Genomic DNA, 19960 nt, shown 5'->3' with positions numbered 1-19960 from the left:
TGAACCAGAGTGTAAACATGTTTCATGTTTCTGCTGCATTGGGCATTTTAAAATGGGGGTCTATGGAGATTGACTCCCTTTTGGAGCCAGCCTCAAGTGGCCATTCGAAGAACTGCAGATTTTGGCACTTTTGCATTGGCTTCATTTCTCAGCGCCGGAGGTTGCCGCTTGGGTAATATGCAAAGATTTGGCGCAAAATTGGCCCCTTTCTTTGCAAATGAGCCTCATTCAAAAACAGTCCAGTTCACAAAGATAAGCGCTAACAGCCACACAGTTACAGTGAAATTATTGGCGTCTTCAGGGTGGTAACTGAAGCGCAAGGGGTGTCACGCCCAGCCTTTCTAGTGACCATGGCAGCTTTGATGGTAGCGAAGGCATCATTATGCTCTGCTCAAACTCATTTATTTTAGGATTTTAGCCTGAGGGTTGGACAAAACAAGTAATTTGAAGAAGTCGCCTTGGGCTCTGGGAAATATTTCACTATTTTCTGACCATACCATTAATTGATGAACCAGTCTGCAGATTAATCTATAATGAAAATAATCCCTAGTTGCAGCCCTAATGGCAATAGGAAGATGCCCAATTACTCTCCTGAAATCAATAGTGTGTTTCCGCCACTCGTTAAGAGTCTCACTAGTTAATTCCACTAGTTCTAATGAGCTTCTTGGTGGCATTTTCAAAGGTTATTGTTTTACCAAAGGGATATCAGCGCTTAAAGAGACGCGTGTTTGCTTTAATTGGCGTATCACACACAGAAGTGGTGGTAGCTACCACTTGCAGCATCAATCTCAACTTCGCTAAGGCTCCACCGTACTCGACGGATTTGGATTTAATGGCTACGGTAGCAAAACATCAGGCTTCAAAATGTCCCTCAGTGATGTCACAGATGCTATGTCAATATACATCCTGAGTGAATAGCGGAAGCAGGGCTGTAGACAAGGATTAAGTAGGGATTGAACAGCGTGAACACTTAGGGCTGGGCCAACACTTACTTTCCATTATTCCCTCTTGTGAGCACAGAACACACACTTCAATGGCTCTCCTCAGATCACTCTCTTCTGTCAAACTGTAACAAGGGGTGGTGTCTGTACCAAGGTTATTTCACTCAGAACGGAGCGTACAGAAATCCCCATCCATGGATTTAGAATCCTATTACCCTGCCTTCCTATCACTGTGCCTATCACACCCTTCCCATGAAGATGCATTATATCATTGTTCATATTTACAGCGGCAGAGTGAATTTAAATTTTGATAGAAGTCGTCTTTTCAACAAAAAAAAAAAGAAATCTGCTTTCAGCTTTGGGGGAAAGATCAGGCTAGCCATCCTAAACCAGTGTGACATATCAGCTGGGGAGTTTGAGGCATGCTTGGACTTATCTTTTCACTTATGCATCAATCTTCTCTCTTTCTTTCTCTCCCTCTCGGCATCCTGTTACAGAAGGCATCCTATTTTCCCTGCTGCAGCTGAATTTCATCAGTCTTCTGTTATTCCTTTTGAAGACCCTATCTGAATGGGAGCGGCTTAACGCTGACAATCCTCAGCTGTCTACACATCTATCAATCCATTCTTTCATCAATCTTTTTACCTGTCTCCTCTCTCCTGTACACCCCTGCCTCGCTGCTACCGCTATACGCACTTTTTATTCATTCCGAAAACACCACACAAACGTTTTTTACTTGCGTTTTTACTACCTGCTTGTTTCTCTCGGTGTCCCTTCGTCCTTCACCCTCCACTTCACACGTCTACTCTCTGTGACAACACGGCTATTTGTCTGGTCATCCATCCATCTTCAAACACCTTTCCCACCTGAACAGTCCATTGCTCTCACCTTTTACTCAAGGGGCTTTCTTTCCATCTTTCTTTTTTTCCCTCCACTATCGCAAATCCTTCATCTATCACTCCATCAACCTTTTCATGGTAACATCTCTCTGCCATTTAGCTCTCTTCCTACCCTTTTATGTATCTCCCTTCCTCTTTCCTGGCACCTCCCAATCATCCCGCTCTCATCCAGAACTATCCTATCTGGCTGGAGTGACTGCAGCAGATGTAGCCCGGGCCACAAACATCTGCTTCCCCTGTACCGCTGCATCTCTACTCTGCTGATCAGACTAACCGCTTTAACTCCCCGAAGCTTGCTGTCCTTATTGCGGCCTTAATGTGCAGCTGGGCAGCCCGGGCGAAATCACAGATAAATATGCTGCAAACACATGAGGCATACACTGGATACCCGGGGGCCAGATTGAAAAAGCTGTGTTTCAAGTAAGTTCAAGTTTTAGCCTCTGGGTATGGTTGGGCAATATCAACAAAACACTGCTGATAGAAAATCTCCCCTAAGATAACTACGAATGTCAACATACTGACAACATATTAATAACCAATCAAGTCACAGAAACAAAGTTGGTCATATTACTGATGTTTTGGTATCAGAAGTCAAACAGTTAGACTGAAGAGAGCTCAACTGTAACAAGTAGTTGTTGTGGATAAACAAGATAAGACATCGGTGGTGTGTCGATAACTTGGCTGCTTAAAACCCCATTTGGACACAAAGTGAATGAGACAATCCCAAACAAGTATAGGCTACTTAAAGTCTGACACAAAATAGATAGATGATGTAAATGGTAAATGCTTTTCTAGTCTTTCTGACCACTCAAAGCGCTTCACACTACATGTCAACATTCACCCATTCACAAACACATTCATACACTAATGGCAGAGGCTGCCATGTTAGGTGGCCATCAGGATTTAATCTAAATACTTATTCACACTCCGATGGCACAGCCTTCGGGAGCAATTTGGAGATAAGTGTCTTGCTCAAGTACACTTCAACATGTGACCGGGTGCGCCGGGGATCCGGGGACCAACCTTCCGATAGGTGGACGACCTGCTCTACCTCTGAGCCACAGCCGCCTCATGATGTATACTGTTAACTAAGCCAAAAACCTCTGCCAACAAAAGACCAGGAAATACCAGACACTAAGTTTGTTACTTGAAGCGTCACCATCCAGTAAAATATCCAGTCTCAAACACCGGCAATTAGATCCAGCCCCTCGAATGAGAAGCCAAACCAAGAGAAACATCCCCACAACAGACCGTAACGTTGCACCAACAGGTCAGAAATGAGGGATTTAAACTGATGAACGTTAAATTTTTTGATTATTTACTATTTATGATTTAGACTGGCAAGATAGGATTTTTTTGTATCAATAATTTATTTAAGTAGATTCTCTGTTTGCAGCTCATACAATTCTTGGTCATTTTTGCTAACAGTTTCATATTATTCGACCGTTCCGCTGTTCCACAGGTGGTGGTAATACTACAAGAAATGCAGCACTGCGCCAACAAAGGCAGGGAAGAAGGTGACTGCAAGCTAGTAAACCTGCATGTTGTAAATTATGCAGGTTTCAAAAAATTTGCTTTGCAAATGTGTTAGGAGAAAGGAAATGCATTCAACAGTTAGGCCCCAAGGATACACACAATACTGAATGTAAATACATTGAGTGGGGCACCTTTAAGGGAACAGTGAACAGAAACTATCCCTTAAAGGTGCAATGTGTAAGATCTGGATAGAATTCTGGTTTAAAATATTCCAAAAATGAATTAACATTATCAAGAGAATGTGAAGGGGTTACAGTGTTGACGTCATATCAAACTTTTAGCAGTTTGGTCGAATTTTGCTTTGTTAGATAGTAGTTTTATTTTCATAACAGTGTTGACAAAATGTTGACAGTAAATTCAGATTGTATGGACCCAGTAGTAGAGGTGATATGCTGCACCGCATCCTATTTGTCTGGAGCATGTGGCCACATCTTACGCATTGCACCTTTAATAAATCCACTTATTAAATCAAGACTAGTCATAAAGAAAAGAAAAAGAACAGCAGACTGGTTTAAGAAAGATTTGTATGCGAGACAACTGAGATGTGGCTAAAAATCAATATCATCACATCCTTTTTTTTTGTGCATTCAGTCAGTGTATGCTATATTTCACTTTAAAATAAGTGAAATGTGTCCATCTACTGCATACCGTATACAGTATAATGAGCTGTTTTTTAGATAAACTGCATAATAAGGTCTTGCTGTGTGTTAAGGATTGCAGAATGTGAGGAAAGCTTCCCTCAGCGTATTACTGTAGGCCTGTCTTCTCAATCTCTACATCAATCTCTGTATATAGTTGGATCATTTGGCGGAACTCAATTTGCATGCTAATGCATTGCATAGGGGGAAGGTCATATTATAAACAAGGTTATTTATCACATCCATACACAAGTCTCTAATAGGACGAAATTACAGTCACTTTCAAGTCCAGTGTTTTATGTACTGTCACTGAAACTTACGAAGAAAACAGAGAAAAGTGTTTCTGTTTTGTTCTGTTTGTTTTGCAGGAAAGCTGAAACTCATTTCTGTATTTCAGACCAGTATAGCATTCAAAGAGTTGGAATAAAGAACTTGGTTATTTATCTACCACAATATCTGCAGTCTTTAACCGTACCCTTTGCGGGTTTGGAGGCTTTGTGTGAAAAGGCGAGTGAGTGCAGTTGAGCGCAGGGTTCACTGCAATGTTTCACTGTAGTGTTAACATTTAAAAGCAGCCAGGGGAGCTGTGCTGCGCTCTTAAAAATAACCAATTCTCATCTCTGCTGCTGACACTCCTGACCTTGGACCATTATCATTGCAGCACACTCAGACGGTTTGGCATGCACAATCTGTACAGAGCCAGCACAAGGCACATACAAAGAGAGGAAACAGAGAAGGGCTTCAGCCAGCACGCGCACGCACTGAAAGCATGTGTGAAAGCAAATGCAAACACAATCTTCTCTCTCTGAAGGAAGAACAAAAGCACTTTCTCACTCTCTCGAACTCAATATACACACATAGATATACAAACAAAACAAATCCATGACAGACGAAGCGAACTAAAAAGGCCTCCTAAATAATGCATGATGTGTTTCACCTGAACCTTTGCCACGCTCCACTGTCCATAACTACTGTTCTCGGGTGAGATGTGGGAACTGCTGGGAGGTATTGTGCCGGACTTTTGGCTGTTTGCTTCACCCGCATCTATGCGGCATCTCGGTTTCATCGATCCAAGGCTGATATTAACACACAATGCTTTAATGTCATCTTGATGGGCCCGTTTCCCTGAGAGAGATTAAATCTCATCCTGGACTCAAAAATAATTTATGATGGCAAATGCCAAAACATCAAGGGCGCAGGGTTTGTCATTGTTAAGAGAACCTGTGTCGAGTCTCAGTGGTCAGTTCAGCGATGCTATGCAGCACTGTGACAAAAAAACGCATCTTAAAATGTTAATTTTTGTATTTTATTTGCTGAACATGTAAATCAAGATGTCATTTATCCTGTCTTTGTCTTGATTGAGGGATCTGTCTTTGCTCTGCCTTGTTTCTAGTCACTGAAACATTTCAACACTGTACCTCTGTATGAGTGGAATTAATGGAATTATCTCATCGCAGAAATATTTTGAACCTTTTCGTTATAATCCTAAAGATTTACATGAACTCATACCCCATTTTGATAGTGTTCATGGTCGGCAATTTTCTGCAATAGACACTCAATGTATTTACATTCATTAAATACCTGCAATATTGTAGTTTTCATGCTGGATTTAAATTGCTTTCCGCACAATGGTTTCACAAGAAAAGATGCATAAAAGTAATCCAGCAGTTTTTGGCGAGAAACTTGAATAAATATAGTTGTTTGAGGAGTTTCATAGGAAGGAATTATGACCTGTTCAACTTCCTAAAAACAAAACCAGTATGCAAACAGTAATAAAGGAGTGGATTTAATTTATTGTTGTATCGAATTGGTATTGAGAATCGTGGAATTCCACTGGTGCTATCAACTACTAAATTTCTGGTATCGAGACATCCCTACATCGTATCTCATCTTACTACTAATGCAAAACAAACACTTCCTACTGCTGCTGCTTCACATTAAAAGCATTCAACATGTTTTTTTATTGTGAAGCAGTCACAGGAAATGAAATGTATTTGTTCCCAACTTTAGCTTTGACATCAATTGTTCATCAAAAATGTGTCAACAAAAGAATTTTTTTTTGACAGCACACTTGCTATTACCACGGTAACCACAGGTGTCACAAAATCAACCAGGATTTATAACTTTGAAAAATAAATATTCCACTTAAATACTTGTAACTTCTTGCAGTGCGAGGATTAGTTTATTATTACCACAGTAAGATTTTTTATTTATTTTTTATTGTTGGATTATGTTTAATTAACGTCTGAGAGACCACCTTTCCATGGGTCTCTATGCTCAAATACACCTTGTTTGTCTGTTGCATGTAACTATAAGCCATGACTCAGGATTTAATCTTTCTCCAGCAAACCTTCAGACTTTGACTGACAACATGGCGTGTCAGTCTGAAGAAAAAGCTCTCTGCTCTGCACTTCAGAGTGTCATTAAACAGCCTCTCTATCAGAGCTGGGCAAAAACATATCTGACAGTGAATACATTTGAAAAAGCTCTTAGGTGTGTTTGATGTACTCCACTTGAAACCACTCCAGAAGTGAACACCTCGCTCACAAGATATAAAAAAAAAATCTTCTTTCCTTCTGTTAATATTCAAAACACCATCAGCTACTATCTTGCTCAAGTCGGCGCTTTTTTAGCCAAAGGTCAGTTAATTTTTCTTGATGTCGGCATTATATTTATATAGCCTACTATAAAGGTAACTTATTGGCTCAAATCACCAGTATTTGAATCTTTTTATGCATACTGGCAACACAAAGCCATTCATTCTTACCATTTTATGATCTGTGGTCAGTGGTGTAAACCAGATATGTTACAATCGTCAAAGCTATGACTTGACTTCCCACCGGAGCCACTTCCCTTTAACTTACCATTTTTATCATAAAAGTCTGACACAACGCACAGTCACTGGTGGCATCAAACCAATCTGGATGTCGATCTTACACTTCATCTTATCCTGACTCGTGAACAAGACACAACTCAGGCCCAACATGACAGGGACGTCCCATAGTTTTATGGTAAAGTACCATAGCCTCAGATTTTGAGATGCACACTCTGCAAAATTCAGTGCTGTAGATTGAGGTCCAATGAAGCCTACACAATTACATCATCAGCAAAAAGCAGAAATGCAACCCTGAGGATGCCAAACCATACATACTCCAATCCTCAGCTCCACCTAGAGATTTTGTCCATGACAATACGAGACAGAATAACTGACGAGGCAAATGAGCAAGTTTGACTTATTATCAAGATTACAGACACAGCTTTTACAGGTAGCCTTCCAGGTGGCCTGGAGCCCAAACATCGGCACTCATTAGTTCAGCACATCCTGCCACAGGACACCTTGAGGGGCACTCTCTCAAACTCCCATGACCCCTCCACTATCCCCAGGAAATTGGTGAGCAGAGTTGTACTAAATGATGGTTTAGTTTATAGATGTACAATAGTTACTAGAAGAGAGTTTAAACAATCGCATCATTAATTAAATACATGGGCTTTTCCTGTGTGATGTAGTGCTACAGTTTGTTCTCTCTGAAGCTTAATTAGTGTAATATTTAATAAATATGTAATAATAACTGCTTCTGATGTTAGCGGAAGAAGCCCTGTGGTCCACTGTTTCATTACCAGGTCCTGAATCTGAGGCTCCGGCCTCAAATCTTTTCGCAAAAGCTCTGAATCTTTTCATTTTTTTTTTTTAAAAATACCTTCAACTTTGTGTCATTTCCCCTCAGTCTCTTTGACTGGACAGCAGCCCAGATTATAATGGCATTTTTATTCAAATGTGGCATATTTGTCAGTTCATTCACTCTGTGAACTCTACTCCAGCACAGTTTAACAAAAATAGGTTTCAAGATTAGTAATGCTGTTTACGCCAAACTCCTACCGTACCCATGTTACATATGTTTTCAGATTGATGAAGACATTTGGAGCGAGGTTAGATACAAAATAGGATGGAGGCTCTACAGGATGATTTTTTTCCGCTTGGCAACTATCATGTTTTTCCCAAATGATGTACAGATCTTTAGGCATTCTATTATCTCAAATGGTTTGGAAAATAGTGCATATAGCTGCCGTAAACGGACTACTCTAGGTTTGGGCTGAGCGCTGAATGTGTGTAACGTCTAGCTTTGCCCCTGAACAAGAGCCTCCTTTCCAGCACACTGGCATAAAGTTTAAGAAGGCTGAGCAGAGTGATACACTGATAACGGGGGCACATCCTCTAGTCCCAAAAGTCCCAAAACTGGGAACCATCACGCTTGTCAGCCTTCCATATGTACTCTGCCCAATCTCCATGTGACATTGAAGATGCGTTTCGAGATAGATAGATAGATAGATAGATAGATAGATAGATAGATAGATAGATAGACAGGATAGTCCTACAATATCCAGGGCCTTCAGCATCCACCTCATCAACCCCTGGTGCCACGCCACTTTCTGACTTTCAATGACCTCCGTTGGAGAGATGGCCATGTGTCTGTCGACTAACAGCAAAGACCATCCCATACCAGCACACGCATGCATGTACATCCAAACACATTCAAAGTCTTGGGGATATTACAATAGCATTTCCCACCAGCGTATTGCTCTATTTATACACACAAACTCCATCAGCAGACAATAAAGTTTATCAAGTGTAGCCTCTTCATTTTGTTTTGTACAAACCACATCTTTACAGCCTGGATGGTTGCTATCCAAATAATGAGAAGTGGGCTATTAAAGCTTCAGGTTAATGATGGTGAGTAAAATTACTAATCCATAATGAATTCCATGCCTAATTATTATTTCTATCTATCTAATTATTATATCTTTAAGACGATATTAGACTCAGTGTTTCCCCCCTCAAGCTCAGGTAGATTTGAAATGTCTGGAGGCTCGTGGATCTTAGAGGTGAACTGAAACTTCACTTAATCTGAAATGACATCATGTTAAGCTGTGATTAAATCTCATATCACTTTGTGAACTCTTTCTTTTATTAGCCCTACTGTACCTTCTCATTTCATTACCGCCGGCTGTCACAAAAACGGTGTGGTGCTATTGAGATACAGAACACAATACCTTGTTGACCTCCAGGATTTCTCTCCTCTCCTCGGTGGCGGGGCGGCTCTGGCCAGCGGAGCGATCCTCGTGTTTAGAGCTGTCATCCTCCACGAAGGGTATCAGTTGCTGGAAGGGACAGCAAACAAAAATCAGTCTGTATTATTTACTGTAAAGCAAGACGGATCACTTCCAAAATGCTGACATATTCAACTGATTTGGACTGCGTTAGGTTTATCAATTACAGTAGTGCAGTACATACAGAATCTACACTGTGACAGTATCATAATAGTTTTACTTTTATGGCAATCAACTGTGGTAAAGAGTGTCAAGTACAGTAGGTCTCTTTCTGGAATAAAACTCACTCCCTGATGCACTTTTCCCCTCTTAATCTGTCCATGATCCAAACATTAAAAGCGCAGTGCTGCATATTCACATTTTTCCTACAGTGTATGCCCGCTGAGTGCAGTTATAGGTCAGAATTATGTACGTATGGGTAAGCTCAACCTATGAGTGCTATCCTACACTGAAGATATCCCTGTGCTGTCTGATAATCATGTTCCCATGAAGTGGTGAAAATGGGGATTCTGTGTAAGCTCTCTAACACAGGCGGCATCTCACCCGTCTCTCTTCAACGTGGAGAGAGAGAGAGACGGTATAGAGACAGAGAGCGAGTGGGAGATTAATTCATTTTTAAGCGCTCTGTATGCTTGACCTTGTCTGCTTGACACTACAGTGAGGCTGATGTGCGAGAGCCTTCAGGCGAGGCGGCGTTCCTGAGAGCCGACAGGGTCACCCGCCTGCTGCTCTGCGTCGCACTGCCCCCCAGTGGTCGCCTCGGGGAGGAGGTGAACGGGAGGCTTGCTGCAGTCACACATCCAAGTAATGTGTGGATGTGCTGACATAAAGTCAATGTTATAGTTAAACTCTATAAAAAATCCTCAAACCATCTTCACGCCACTTTTAATGGGTTTCTATTGAAGATGCAAAAATAATCTGCAGTAGTTTATTACACTGAAAGCAAGAAGTTCCTGTTGTAAGGAAAAAATAACATCTCCAAAAACTACCATTTCCTTTCCAAAACAAAAACTATCATACCAGACAAGATGACAAACACAGATTAGGTAAGAGACTCTACAAACAACTAGAAGCCAATAAAAACTGCCCTAGAGAGGGAAAACACACCTTGCTCCAATAATGACTTGGCACGATGCTAATCTAAATCATGCTAAATTCTTTAGAACGTTCTGCGTTTCTACATCGTTTGACCCGAGGTTGTGCAGCTGGAGTGGAGGCCCTGCGGACACCAGACAATGATTGGAGTAAGCTGCTTCGTCTGGAAGCAATGACTGACTGGTGTTTTAGTGAGACTGGAGCCGGCCAACGTCAAGACTAACATGAAAGATATTAAAAAAAAAAAAAAAGAAGGCAGACGGAGAGAAATGTAGACAAACAGATGAAGAGCGAGGAGAGGACTGTGAGACGATGGGCAAAATGTCAGAGAGAAAAAAGCTAGAGTTGAAGGAGAGCAGGGAGACGAGTGGGAAAAGAGCAAGAAAATGGTGAAAATACAAACAGAAAAAAGGGAAGAGAGAATACGAGGGGGAGAAAAAAGAGCGACAGAAAGATGTAAAACTTTCTGTGCTCCTGTCAGTTTCCAGACCGAACTTCACGCCAAACTGCAAACTCTGACTGTTGGAGGGAGAAAAGACAGCAATGACATGTGCAGGATATTATAGCAGACAAACTATGAGCTTGTCTCTGGCTCAAGGAAAACTTTAAGTAGGAAAAGTTTTTTTCATTAGATAATTTCAAACCGAAGCCAATAACATATCGAATTTTAAAGGTAGCGGGCTGATTTTGGCAGCTTCTGAGGGGAAAATGAAATGTGCTGAGTAGGGCGGGAAACATGGATGGAGAGTGTATTATGTGTGTGTGTGTGTGTTTGTGTGTGTGTGTGTGTGTGTGTGTGTGTGTGTGTGTGTGTGTGTGTGTGTGTGTGTGTGTGTGTGTGTGTGTGTGTGTGTGTGAGTCATAACCCCTGCCTCTTCCACAGAAAGATGGATGTGGTTTCCTGCCTGACAGAGAAGAATGGGCTAATGAAGTTCTCCAGGTTGCCTCGCTGAGACGAAAAAAGAAAAGGGTAGAAAAGACAAATCGAAAAAAATAACAACAAAACAGCGGGGTGAACGTGTAAGGGGAGAGAGGGAAATTAAATAGCATGGCTGAACAGTGCAGGAAATGACAGAGTGGAGGAGCACAACAGAGAAAAAGCAACACAAGTAGAAAGGAAAGGGAGTGAAACAAAGCCAACGTGAACAAATAGATTTAAAGGGAAATGGAGAGAGAGACCATATTGAACAGCTATCAGAGAGACAAAGAAGACAAAAGGTGGGATAGGAAGAAGAGAAGAAAAGAAATACAGAAAGTGTGAGAGTTCGAGCAAAAAAGAGGGAGGAAAAAAGCTCCGACGGGGCAGCAAAAGAACGACAGCTGGAAAGAAAAAGGGGAAAGCGCTGACGTGTGCATTTGGTCCAGCTGTTCATTAAACGGGTCTGTTGCTAATTAGGCTGAGATGAGGTCACGCTGCCCGAGTCATTGATTCCACTTCCTGTTTCGGGCAGCCAATAGTGAGCGGCTGTCAGACAGGCACCTGAATTCTGTGGGATGATAAATGGCAAGCAAGCTGGGGCCAAAATCAACAACCCTCAGCCCCAGACAAACACGGCGAGCTGAGCTATTGGCTGGTCAGCATCGGACTGGGTCTCACAGCCTCGAGGGGGAAACGAATAAACATTTAAATAAGGTGGAAATAAGAAAGGGGGGGAAAATAGCTAGATGGCGTAATGACTCAATGAGGATTTACACTATTACAGCGAAGGAAAATGTCAAAGTGAACCCCTCATGGGCTTTGATTTAGGGGTGGAACCGCAGACGACAGTCATTCTGAACAACCAGTGGATAGATCATTGGAAATGCTTCTGAGCGACTGTATTATTCAATGCGGAAAATGTGCACGGTGGCAGCCATCACAAATTTGTTCCAATTTGAGACTGGTCTCCTCCCACACCCTCCTTTATCCTCAGTAGGAGTCTGGTGAGAGAGATTAGCTCCGAGCCAATCTGTAGAAATTGGGAAGGGACTGCCGCAGTCATAAATCCAATCAAACAGTGGTGGATAGCCTAGCTATAGCCCTGCGTGGAGCCTCCAACAGTGCGTGCCCAGTGAGCCACTGCGTGTTTGTGTAAGTGCACGAGCCTTTGTGACATGCTACAGTGCACCACATGCACGTCTATATATATTTAGTGGCTGTGTGTCACAATTGTGCACATGCATGTGTGTGTTTCTGTGCGTCTGTGCAGGCAGGCAGGGATTGAGTGTGGCTGAGCTGTTGTTCCTGAAGGTGGATGGCGAGCGTAACCAGCGGTAAAGAGACTCTGGAGACTCACCTGAACCGACCAATGAATCTGGTGCGAGCGGAGAAAAGACAGACCTAGAGGGAGTAGGTGAGATAAGAGTCCCCCAGGGTAAATTGAGTGTGTGTGTGTGTGTGTGTGTGAGCAAGGAGGGGGGTGTGGCGGTAACAATGGCCTACTTCCTATAAACTAACAGCTTCCTAATTTAGCAGGCGGTTTGTGTGGAAAGCTGGGCTATATGAGGCAGTGGCTGAAAGCACAAAAAAAAAAAACTGACAAGCTCATACAGCATGTGTTGACGTTTGCATCTGGAAGGATCAATCAATCACGTCAAATTAAAAATGTAGTTCCACCACCATTACACCACAGTAGTTACAACCACATCATGTCAGATCTAACTGCAGAGGCAGGTGTACAGTATATGTATTAAAAGCATAACTTGATTTGAGGTTGGGTGGGAATGTAACCATCAATAGATAAATATAAAACCTGAACATGACCTTCTAAATGGGTCAAAAATGAAGTAAGCCTTGTTAATGCCATTACCTTCACATAACAATGTTCTCTGCCTGCCTGTGATTGTTCTCGCTGAGACTAAACCTTGTTTACTGTCAGGTTTACTTTTATTTATTGACTCTGTCTGTTCTGGTTATTTTGTTTCTATTATTCTGCTAAACTGTTAACAGGATATTGCTGTAAAGAGCACGTATGCTCGGCCAACCTATCCTGTTTAAATAAAGATTAAATAAATATAATACAGTTACATTAAAGCTATTTATTACTCCATATGGAGGCTAAAATATCTTTAAGTGAGTAATAATTAGAGTTGGTAAAGTGACGATGTAATAAAATGTAAATAAAAATAAAAGTGGTAAATAAATAAGCTAATATAAGCATGGTATTTTATTAAATTTTTTTGCATTATTACATTTCAGTCCATTTAAAGGCACATTAAAGGTGCTAAATGTGAGATTGGGAGCATTTCTATTGCCTCTGCACGACTCTCAAAGTGGTGATGGCTGAGCTAGTGGCTCACAGCTAACGGTGCTAACAGCGCTAACCGTGGAAAAAAACGGCTACAGTGCTGACAGAGCTGAACAGTGTTAACCTGGGGTGGAACCGAAGGGCGGGCGCTACGCCTCCACAACGGCGCCGTGGTTCGGGACGGTGTTATCAGCGGTAACCACCGTATGAGAGCAATGCAGAGCCGTGAGCTAGCCAGTGGGGCACGCTCACATTCACAAACATGCATAAAAGGCACCCTCAGCCAGCCCGGCTATGTCAACAAAGCACAGAGCAACTCTGATTACAACACACACAGAGGGAGAGTGACTTCGTAATCTGCTCAGGTAGACATAACTCCTCTATATATTTACACAGATGCATCTCTACAGATGGGGACCATTTGCACCAATAAAACAAGCATACTGTGTCCATTACTCCCACCCACGTTAGCTTTGGGCCTATAGAACCTCTGATATGATTGTGACACACAGCAATAAGTTCATTATTTTTAAGTTGAAGCACTTACTGAAAGTCCGCTTTAGACTGGTAAATTTAAACATCTGGATTTATTAGGACTGTGCTGCTACTGTTCCTTTTCTGAAAGCTTTTAAGATCAATTACTTGTAATGCAGGCTATAAATGCTGCCAAGTTGAGTCCAAATGCAATTTGAATAAAATCACCCTCTATTTAAAAGGTATGTATTATAAGTGGTATTAACATTCAATAACATTGCAAATGTCCCCGCTTTGGGACTGAAATAGGAATATCCCATCTCATCTTAACATGATGCAAATTGAAATGTGTTTCTGTGTATCACTGTGAAACAGGTCTGACGTATTTAGGTTGGAAAGTTTTAATACAAATAGTTCCAATGGCATGTAAGAGTACAAATTGTAGTAAGTATATGCTTAATCAATGTTATGATTAAGAAGGGGTCCTTGGAAAATGTTCTCCCCTAAAAAGGGTTGAGCTTGAGAACCCCTGGTATCGAGAACCTTTAAGTTGCTACAATTTCTCTTATAAACACAAATTACTGAGTAAATTAGGACAATGATTTTTCCCGTAAAGGGTTGTGCTGAATGTGCACGATCTTCTTCAGCACAGCATGACTTGATATATAAACTGTAATACCTTTTCAAATGTTACGCTCTATTGGTTGCCACAGTGGACCTCCACAGGCTAAGCGTCCTAGTTAGGGTCGACATGACCGTCACATCAAACGACGACTTTCACTGACTGCGATCAAACTGGAAAGCTCATTGATCTTAATTTGTATGAATGCTAGGAGTTGCTCGACTCTTCCTGGGTCAGGTTAAGGACTTAAATATGGTGCCAATGCTGTCTGACTACATATATATATATTTTACCTGATAAAAGGTGTATAAGGCAACACACACACCTGCAGTGTCTGACACACATCAAAACGCTTGCACTAATTGTTTTCAATGAAAGCCCTCACATTGGCGGCGACCAGCAATTACGTGTCGACGCACCAGGATACGCCACTGACCTATTTTCCAACTCAGCTACTGCACCCTGATTACCACTTCTGTCTGTATGACATGTCCATGTGTGCTACAGCAACAACACTCAGAGACATGGCCCATGTACTGTATGTTGGACTTAAGGACCAAAACATTATCACTATGACAACAAGTGACTGTCAGTGAGCATGATTCTTTGACTCTCAACTGTCAGTAAGACTTCATAGTGTGCAAAAACTTGGTTGAAATGACTACCTGTATTCAAGCTGGCCAAACCGCACATCCATTTGCCCTCTAATCAAATTAATATGAGAAAATGATGTCAAATCTTGTCAGTGTCACAGTGTCTCACCTCTGGAGGTATGAGGTCCACCCCTGCGCAGTTGTCATTGCATTTGTCGTAGACGAGGCGCAGCTTGCGGAACAGCACAGAAAGCGTCCGTAGGTGCTCCTGGAGTTTTGACAGCCTGTCCTGGTGGGTGTTGGGGTGGTAAGTGACTCCATTAGGCAGCTGAGAAGAACCACAGAGGAAACATTGTGTTAAGCAAAGTACAAGCCTACAATTTTGCTAGTGCTAATAAAAAGAAACAGCCATTGATCCCTGCTGACTACAAAAGGCACTACAAACCCTCTGTTGTTCCCTAACTGGTAATAGTTCATTAGCAGCCTTCTACTAATGCACAACACTTTCATTTACACAGATAACAACGTGATAGTTTCCTTTCTACTTTAGAATGAGAGCAAACTGTGTTTGTGTTCATGCAACAATAACTCTTCTTGATAATATAATAAAATCACAGTTTAAACTACAAAACACAAAAACTCAGCTGCATCAAAGGTTAAATGCTTCAGCTGCCGCACTTTGAATATTTTCACTCACTCTCCCATACTGAGGCAGCATCACTGGCTTTTAACTACAATGGGTGTTAAAGAGTAACAAGACATGTTTTAACTGAGAGAATCGACAAGCCTCTGGGGCAGCACTGTCTGATTATAAACATCCTACATAACATGAAACAAGCGTGCCTTCAGGGCAAGCACAGAGAAAAGAAACAGAGGGGGGGTGGGGGCAGACAGACAGACAGACAGAAGGAAAGAGACAGGGAAGATAAATCAAGATTTTTATGAGTATAAGGACAGCCTGTGATCTAAAAAAACAAGTCACAACAATGATGTTTGTGCATTCTGTGGCGGAGGCGTGATTGTTTGGCCCGTCTCTGACTTGTGATTTTAACAACGTGCAGGAGGAGCGCCTCAGAGGAGCAGGCAGACATCCATGATAAACTCATGCTGACCTTGTCTTCAGGTCACCGTCAGAGCTGAACTACATGTGAACTGCAGAGCAAACTGAAGACTCCTGATATCCTGAAGAAAATGCTTAAGGAATCCACTAGTTTAACTTTGAATGTAATTCAACAACTTTCCGCCATCACTTCCGTCACTTCATTGTACTAATGTAAAAATAAAAGACATATTTGAGCTATCAGTATGACTCATAAGGACTATACGTTGATAATATTGCAGACAACATACTGTGTGCGACTAGTGGGCTTCCTCCGGGTCTGAGAAGTGAAGCCAATGTGCAAGTGCAACTTGCATTCTTTCTAATAGCCAGCAGGGGGCGACTCCTCTGGTTACAAAAAGAAGTCTGATTGTATAGAAGTCTATGAGAAAATGAGCCTACTTCTCAATTGTTTTATAACCTCAGTAAACATTGTAAACAGTAAATTATGTTCCCATTTAGAGTCAAATAGCCGGCGGCTCGCAGCTAACGGTGCTTACATTCTCCTACATTACCCACGATTTAAACTTCTTCACACTTGTTACAATTTTCTTTTACAATCCATATAAGGCCTTACATACTCACCAGATTACATGAACTGAGTTGAAGTTAAAAATCACAGGTCGATCAAGCTTTTGGAAGCTTGATTGTACTGATGTCTCGGCTTTGGAACGGCTTTCCATTTTAGTATTCAATCTGCTTGCACCGACTTGTTTTTAAATCTGGCATCAAAACACATTAAAGAATTGCCTTCCTGAATGACAGCTGTTTTGTTATTTGCATAATAGTGCTCTGTCATGTTACCATCAGGCCTATTATTACTATTTTAGTATATTCTTTTATATTTCTTTTACTTTGTTTGGCTTTTTATGATTATATTCTGCTATTTAATCTTTTGTATAGATCTGTTCAATGATGGTGTGTCTCCATATTGCAGTTTTTACGCCTCTCACGCTATTGTTCTTATGGCATTAAGTGTCTTGTCAGGGCTTTAGGGCTTTGGGGAAAATATGCAAAGAATATTAAAGACAAAAGGAGAGGCAAACAGAGAACTGAAGGGGGAGTGTATCCATATTTGACAGGCGTGTAGCCAGAGAGTGAAACAGACCTGCATGTTCCTGAGGAGCTGGAAGATTTCCATGGTCCTGAGGACAATATCTTGGACCGTCTCCTGGCCGATGCGACACAGAGAGGCCGTGTTGACATCACGTCCTGCCATCACGGCTTGCTGCTGCTGCTGCTGCTGTTGCTGTTGCTGCTGCTGTTGCTGCTGTTGCTGCTGCTGCGGTGGCGGAGGCTGCCCGCCAAAAGGCGACACTAGTGGAGGGGTTGTCATGGAGGCAGCAGGTGAAGATGCTGGAGGATGAGGTCTAGGTCCAGGTGAAGTTACCTGTCGGGGCTGTTCCACACCAGCACACCCTTACATGCCTACATGAAGTGTTTTACAGAAGGAGAGGAATGTGAGGAGAGAGAAAGTAGGACAAGTTAATGGAAGTCACAGCTTTTCTTTTGAGATGAATGGCTAAAAAAAAACCGGTAGTCACTTTAATATATAAGGATATTGGCATATCATTTAGCGTGTATCATCAGTAACATATCGCTCATACAAATGCGTATGAAAAGAAAATAATGCAAGTAAAAATGAGAATTTAAGACATAAAATAGTGCAGAATAGGGATGCACCGATCCAACTTTTTTAGTCCCAATACCGATAGCGATACCTGGGCTTTGGGTATCGGCGGACACAGAGTAGCAGTCCGATACCAGTGTTTAATTAATTAGCTGTATGCCTCACTGTGTGGAAGTGACAGGGATCATTCTTTTGGGGTCATGCTTGACTTAAACTTTAATTTTGTGAGATAAAATGTAATAAATAAATACAAAAATATTAATTTACTAAATTGTTATTATCAAAATAATAAATCATGCACCTGAAACAAAATTAACATAAAATTACAATTCAAGTGTAAAACTTTTATATGCAACAACAAATTGTCACAAAACTATTAATTAAAATTCCAGTATATAACATTATGTACAGTATATAGTATATAAACATAGAAATTAATTTAATAGATTGGCCCCCATTGTCAGCGATACACGATCCAGCTATCTGAGTCAGTATCGGCCCGATATTCGATCTGGTATCAGTATCGGTATGCAACCCTATCTAGTTCAAGTTATTTATTCATCATTTGCAAAAATATTTTGTAATATGCACAACAATTACAGAGTTGGCAATGAAAGTCTCACAGTAGATCTCAGGGTCCCTACAACAATACTGATACAAATATGCATAAAAAGAAAATAATGCAAGTATGAATTACAATCTAAGACATGAAATAGTGCAGAAGTTGATCATAGGGATGAGTTAAATAACATGTGTAAAATATAAAATGATATATATGGTGCATAGTGCACTTTCATAGACTAAGCTACTGGAGTTACCCTGCACTATACTCATTTTTAACAGTCTCTTCTGCACTATATTCACTTTTTTAATAGTCCTGAATCACAGCTGTTACTCTGCACTATATTCAGTTTTAACAGTTTTCTTCATCTCCTTGTATTTTTATATCTGGTATATTCTTTTGTAATTTGCACTACTAACTTTTTTACTGCCTTTTTACTAACATGTTTTGCACTATGGAACTGTGATGCTGGAAACTTGAATTTCCCTTGGGATCAATAAAGTTACTATCTATCTATCTATCTATCTATCTATCTAGACAGGTGTACAGTAATTGCAAAATGAATGGAACTGTAATGTAAACAAGGATGTAGCTAGTAAATGTGTAATGAGAAGTAATAAATGCATATAGAGAGATGTAAGTCAGCCACACAGTGGTATTATGTGGTTAATGAAGTACATTTATACTCTCATTTAATAGCAGTAACGTTACAGCTCTGTAGAAGCTTCACAGCTGTCACTATAGCAACCAATAACCGTTAAAACCAACAGCTGTCACTAAGCAACCAACAACCGTTAAAACCAACCGTTAGTCTAGTTAAACAACACTGACTAAAGTATGTGAAGCTAACGTTAATAGCCTGGACAGTCACACCACACGACACTAAAGCTTCATTTGCTGTGTCCTTTTAAGTATTCCGACACGACGTGAAGCATAACAACCGCAGTGGGTGTTCATCTTTATGTAATAGCACATTAGACAACGTGTAATGTTACCTGTGTGGTGATAATTTATCTGTTTTCTTGACATGTCAACTTCCCTGCTCTGCTCTGTCTGCTCCTAGGATTTTACAGCTACCGCGTACTATCGCGTGAGTTACTCCGCGAGAGTTGATTACGGTAAATGATGAAGTAGAGGCGCACCTTGAAAAATGTCTCCTTTTTTTGTCATTAATGGTACATTAATTAATTAGTATACAGATTTCAATAGTCCTATATCCTCCTGAGACCCAGCCCATTGACATGCATATCCTCTTACTCTTTTGACCTACTCTATTAACCCCTGGTGTATTGTAAAGAGGACATCCTAGGCTTTCCAGTGATATGGCATGTGTTTGTTTTTTTTAATCAATTTGAATGTATTCTTGGTTTAATATCACTCTACAGCCATATCTGTTCATTTTTTTTGTCTTTTCACACTGAAATAGTCCTCTAGTCCACTACAGTGGACAATAAAAATAAAGTTTAACAAGCCTAAATTGTTAAGATTTTCTTTTAACCCTAAATAGGAAGGAAATCACAAAAAAAAGTAATTGGAAG

At 41.0% G+C, this 19960-nt stretch overlaps 1 protein-coding gene across 1 annotated transcript in view; it reads right to left on the bottom strand.

Annotated features, from left to right (window-relative positions):
• Nucleotides 1-19523, bottom strand: part of med30 (mediator complex subunit 30) — a 44996-nt gene extending 25473 nt beyond the window's left edge. Inside the window, exons 1-4 of the mRNA XM_037795406.1 lie at nt 19418-19523; nt 17339-17658; nt 15301-15459; nt 9064-9171 (exon numbers count right to left, since the gene is read on the bottom strand). Of these exons, the coding sequence (XP_037651334.1) occupies nt 9064-9171; nt 15301-15459; nt 17339-17566 (495 nt within the window). The 5' untranslated portion in view covers nt 17567-17658; nt 19418-19523. The remainder of the gene's footprint in view (nt 1-9063; nt 9172-15300; nt 15460-17338; nt 17659-19417) is intronic.
• Nucleotides 19524-19960: the final 437 nt, after the last annotated feature.

This window comes from Sebastes umbrosus, chromosome 15 (assembly GCF_015220745.1).
Source record: "Sebastes umbrosus isolate fSebUmb1 chromosome 15, fSebUmb1.pri, whole genome shotgun sequence".
NCBI classification, from domain to species: Eukaryota; Metazoa; Chordata; class Actinopteri; order Perciformes; family Sebastidae; genus Sebastes; species Sebastes umbrosus.
This window is presented reverse-complemented; position numbering and strand designations above follow the sequence as displayed.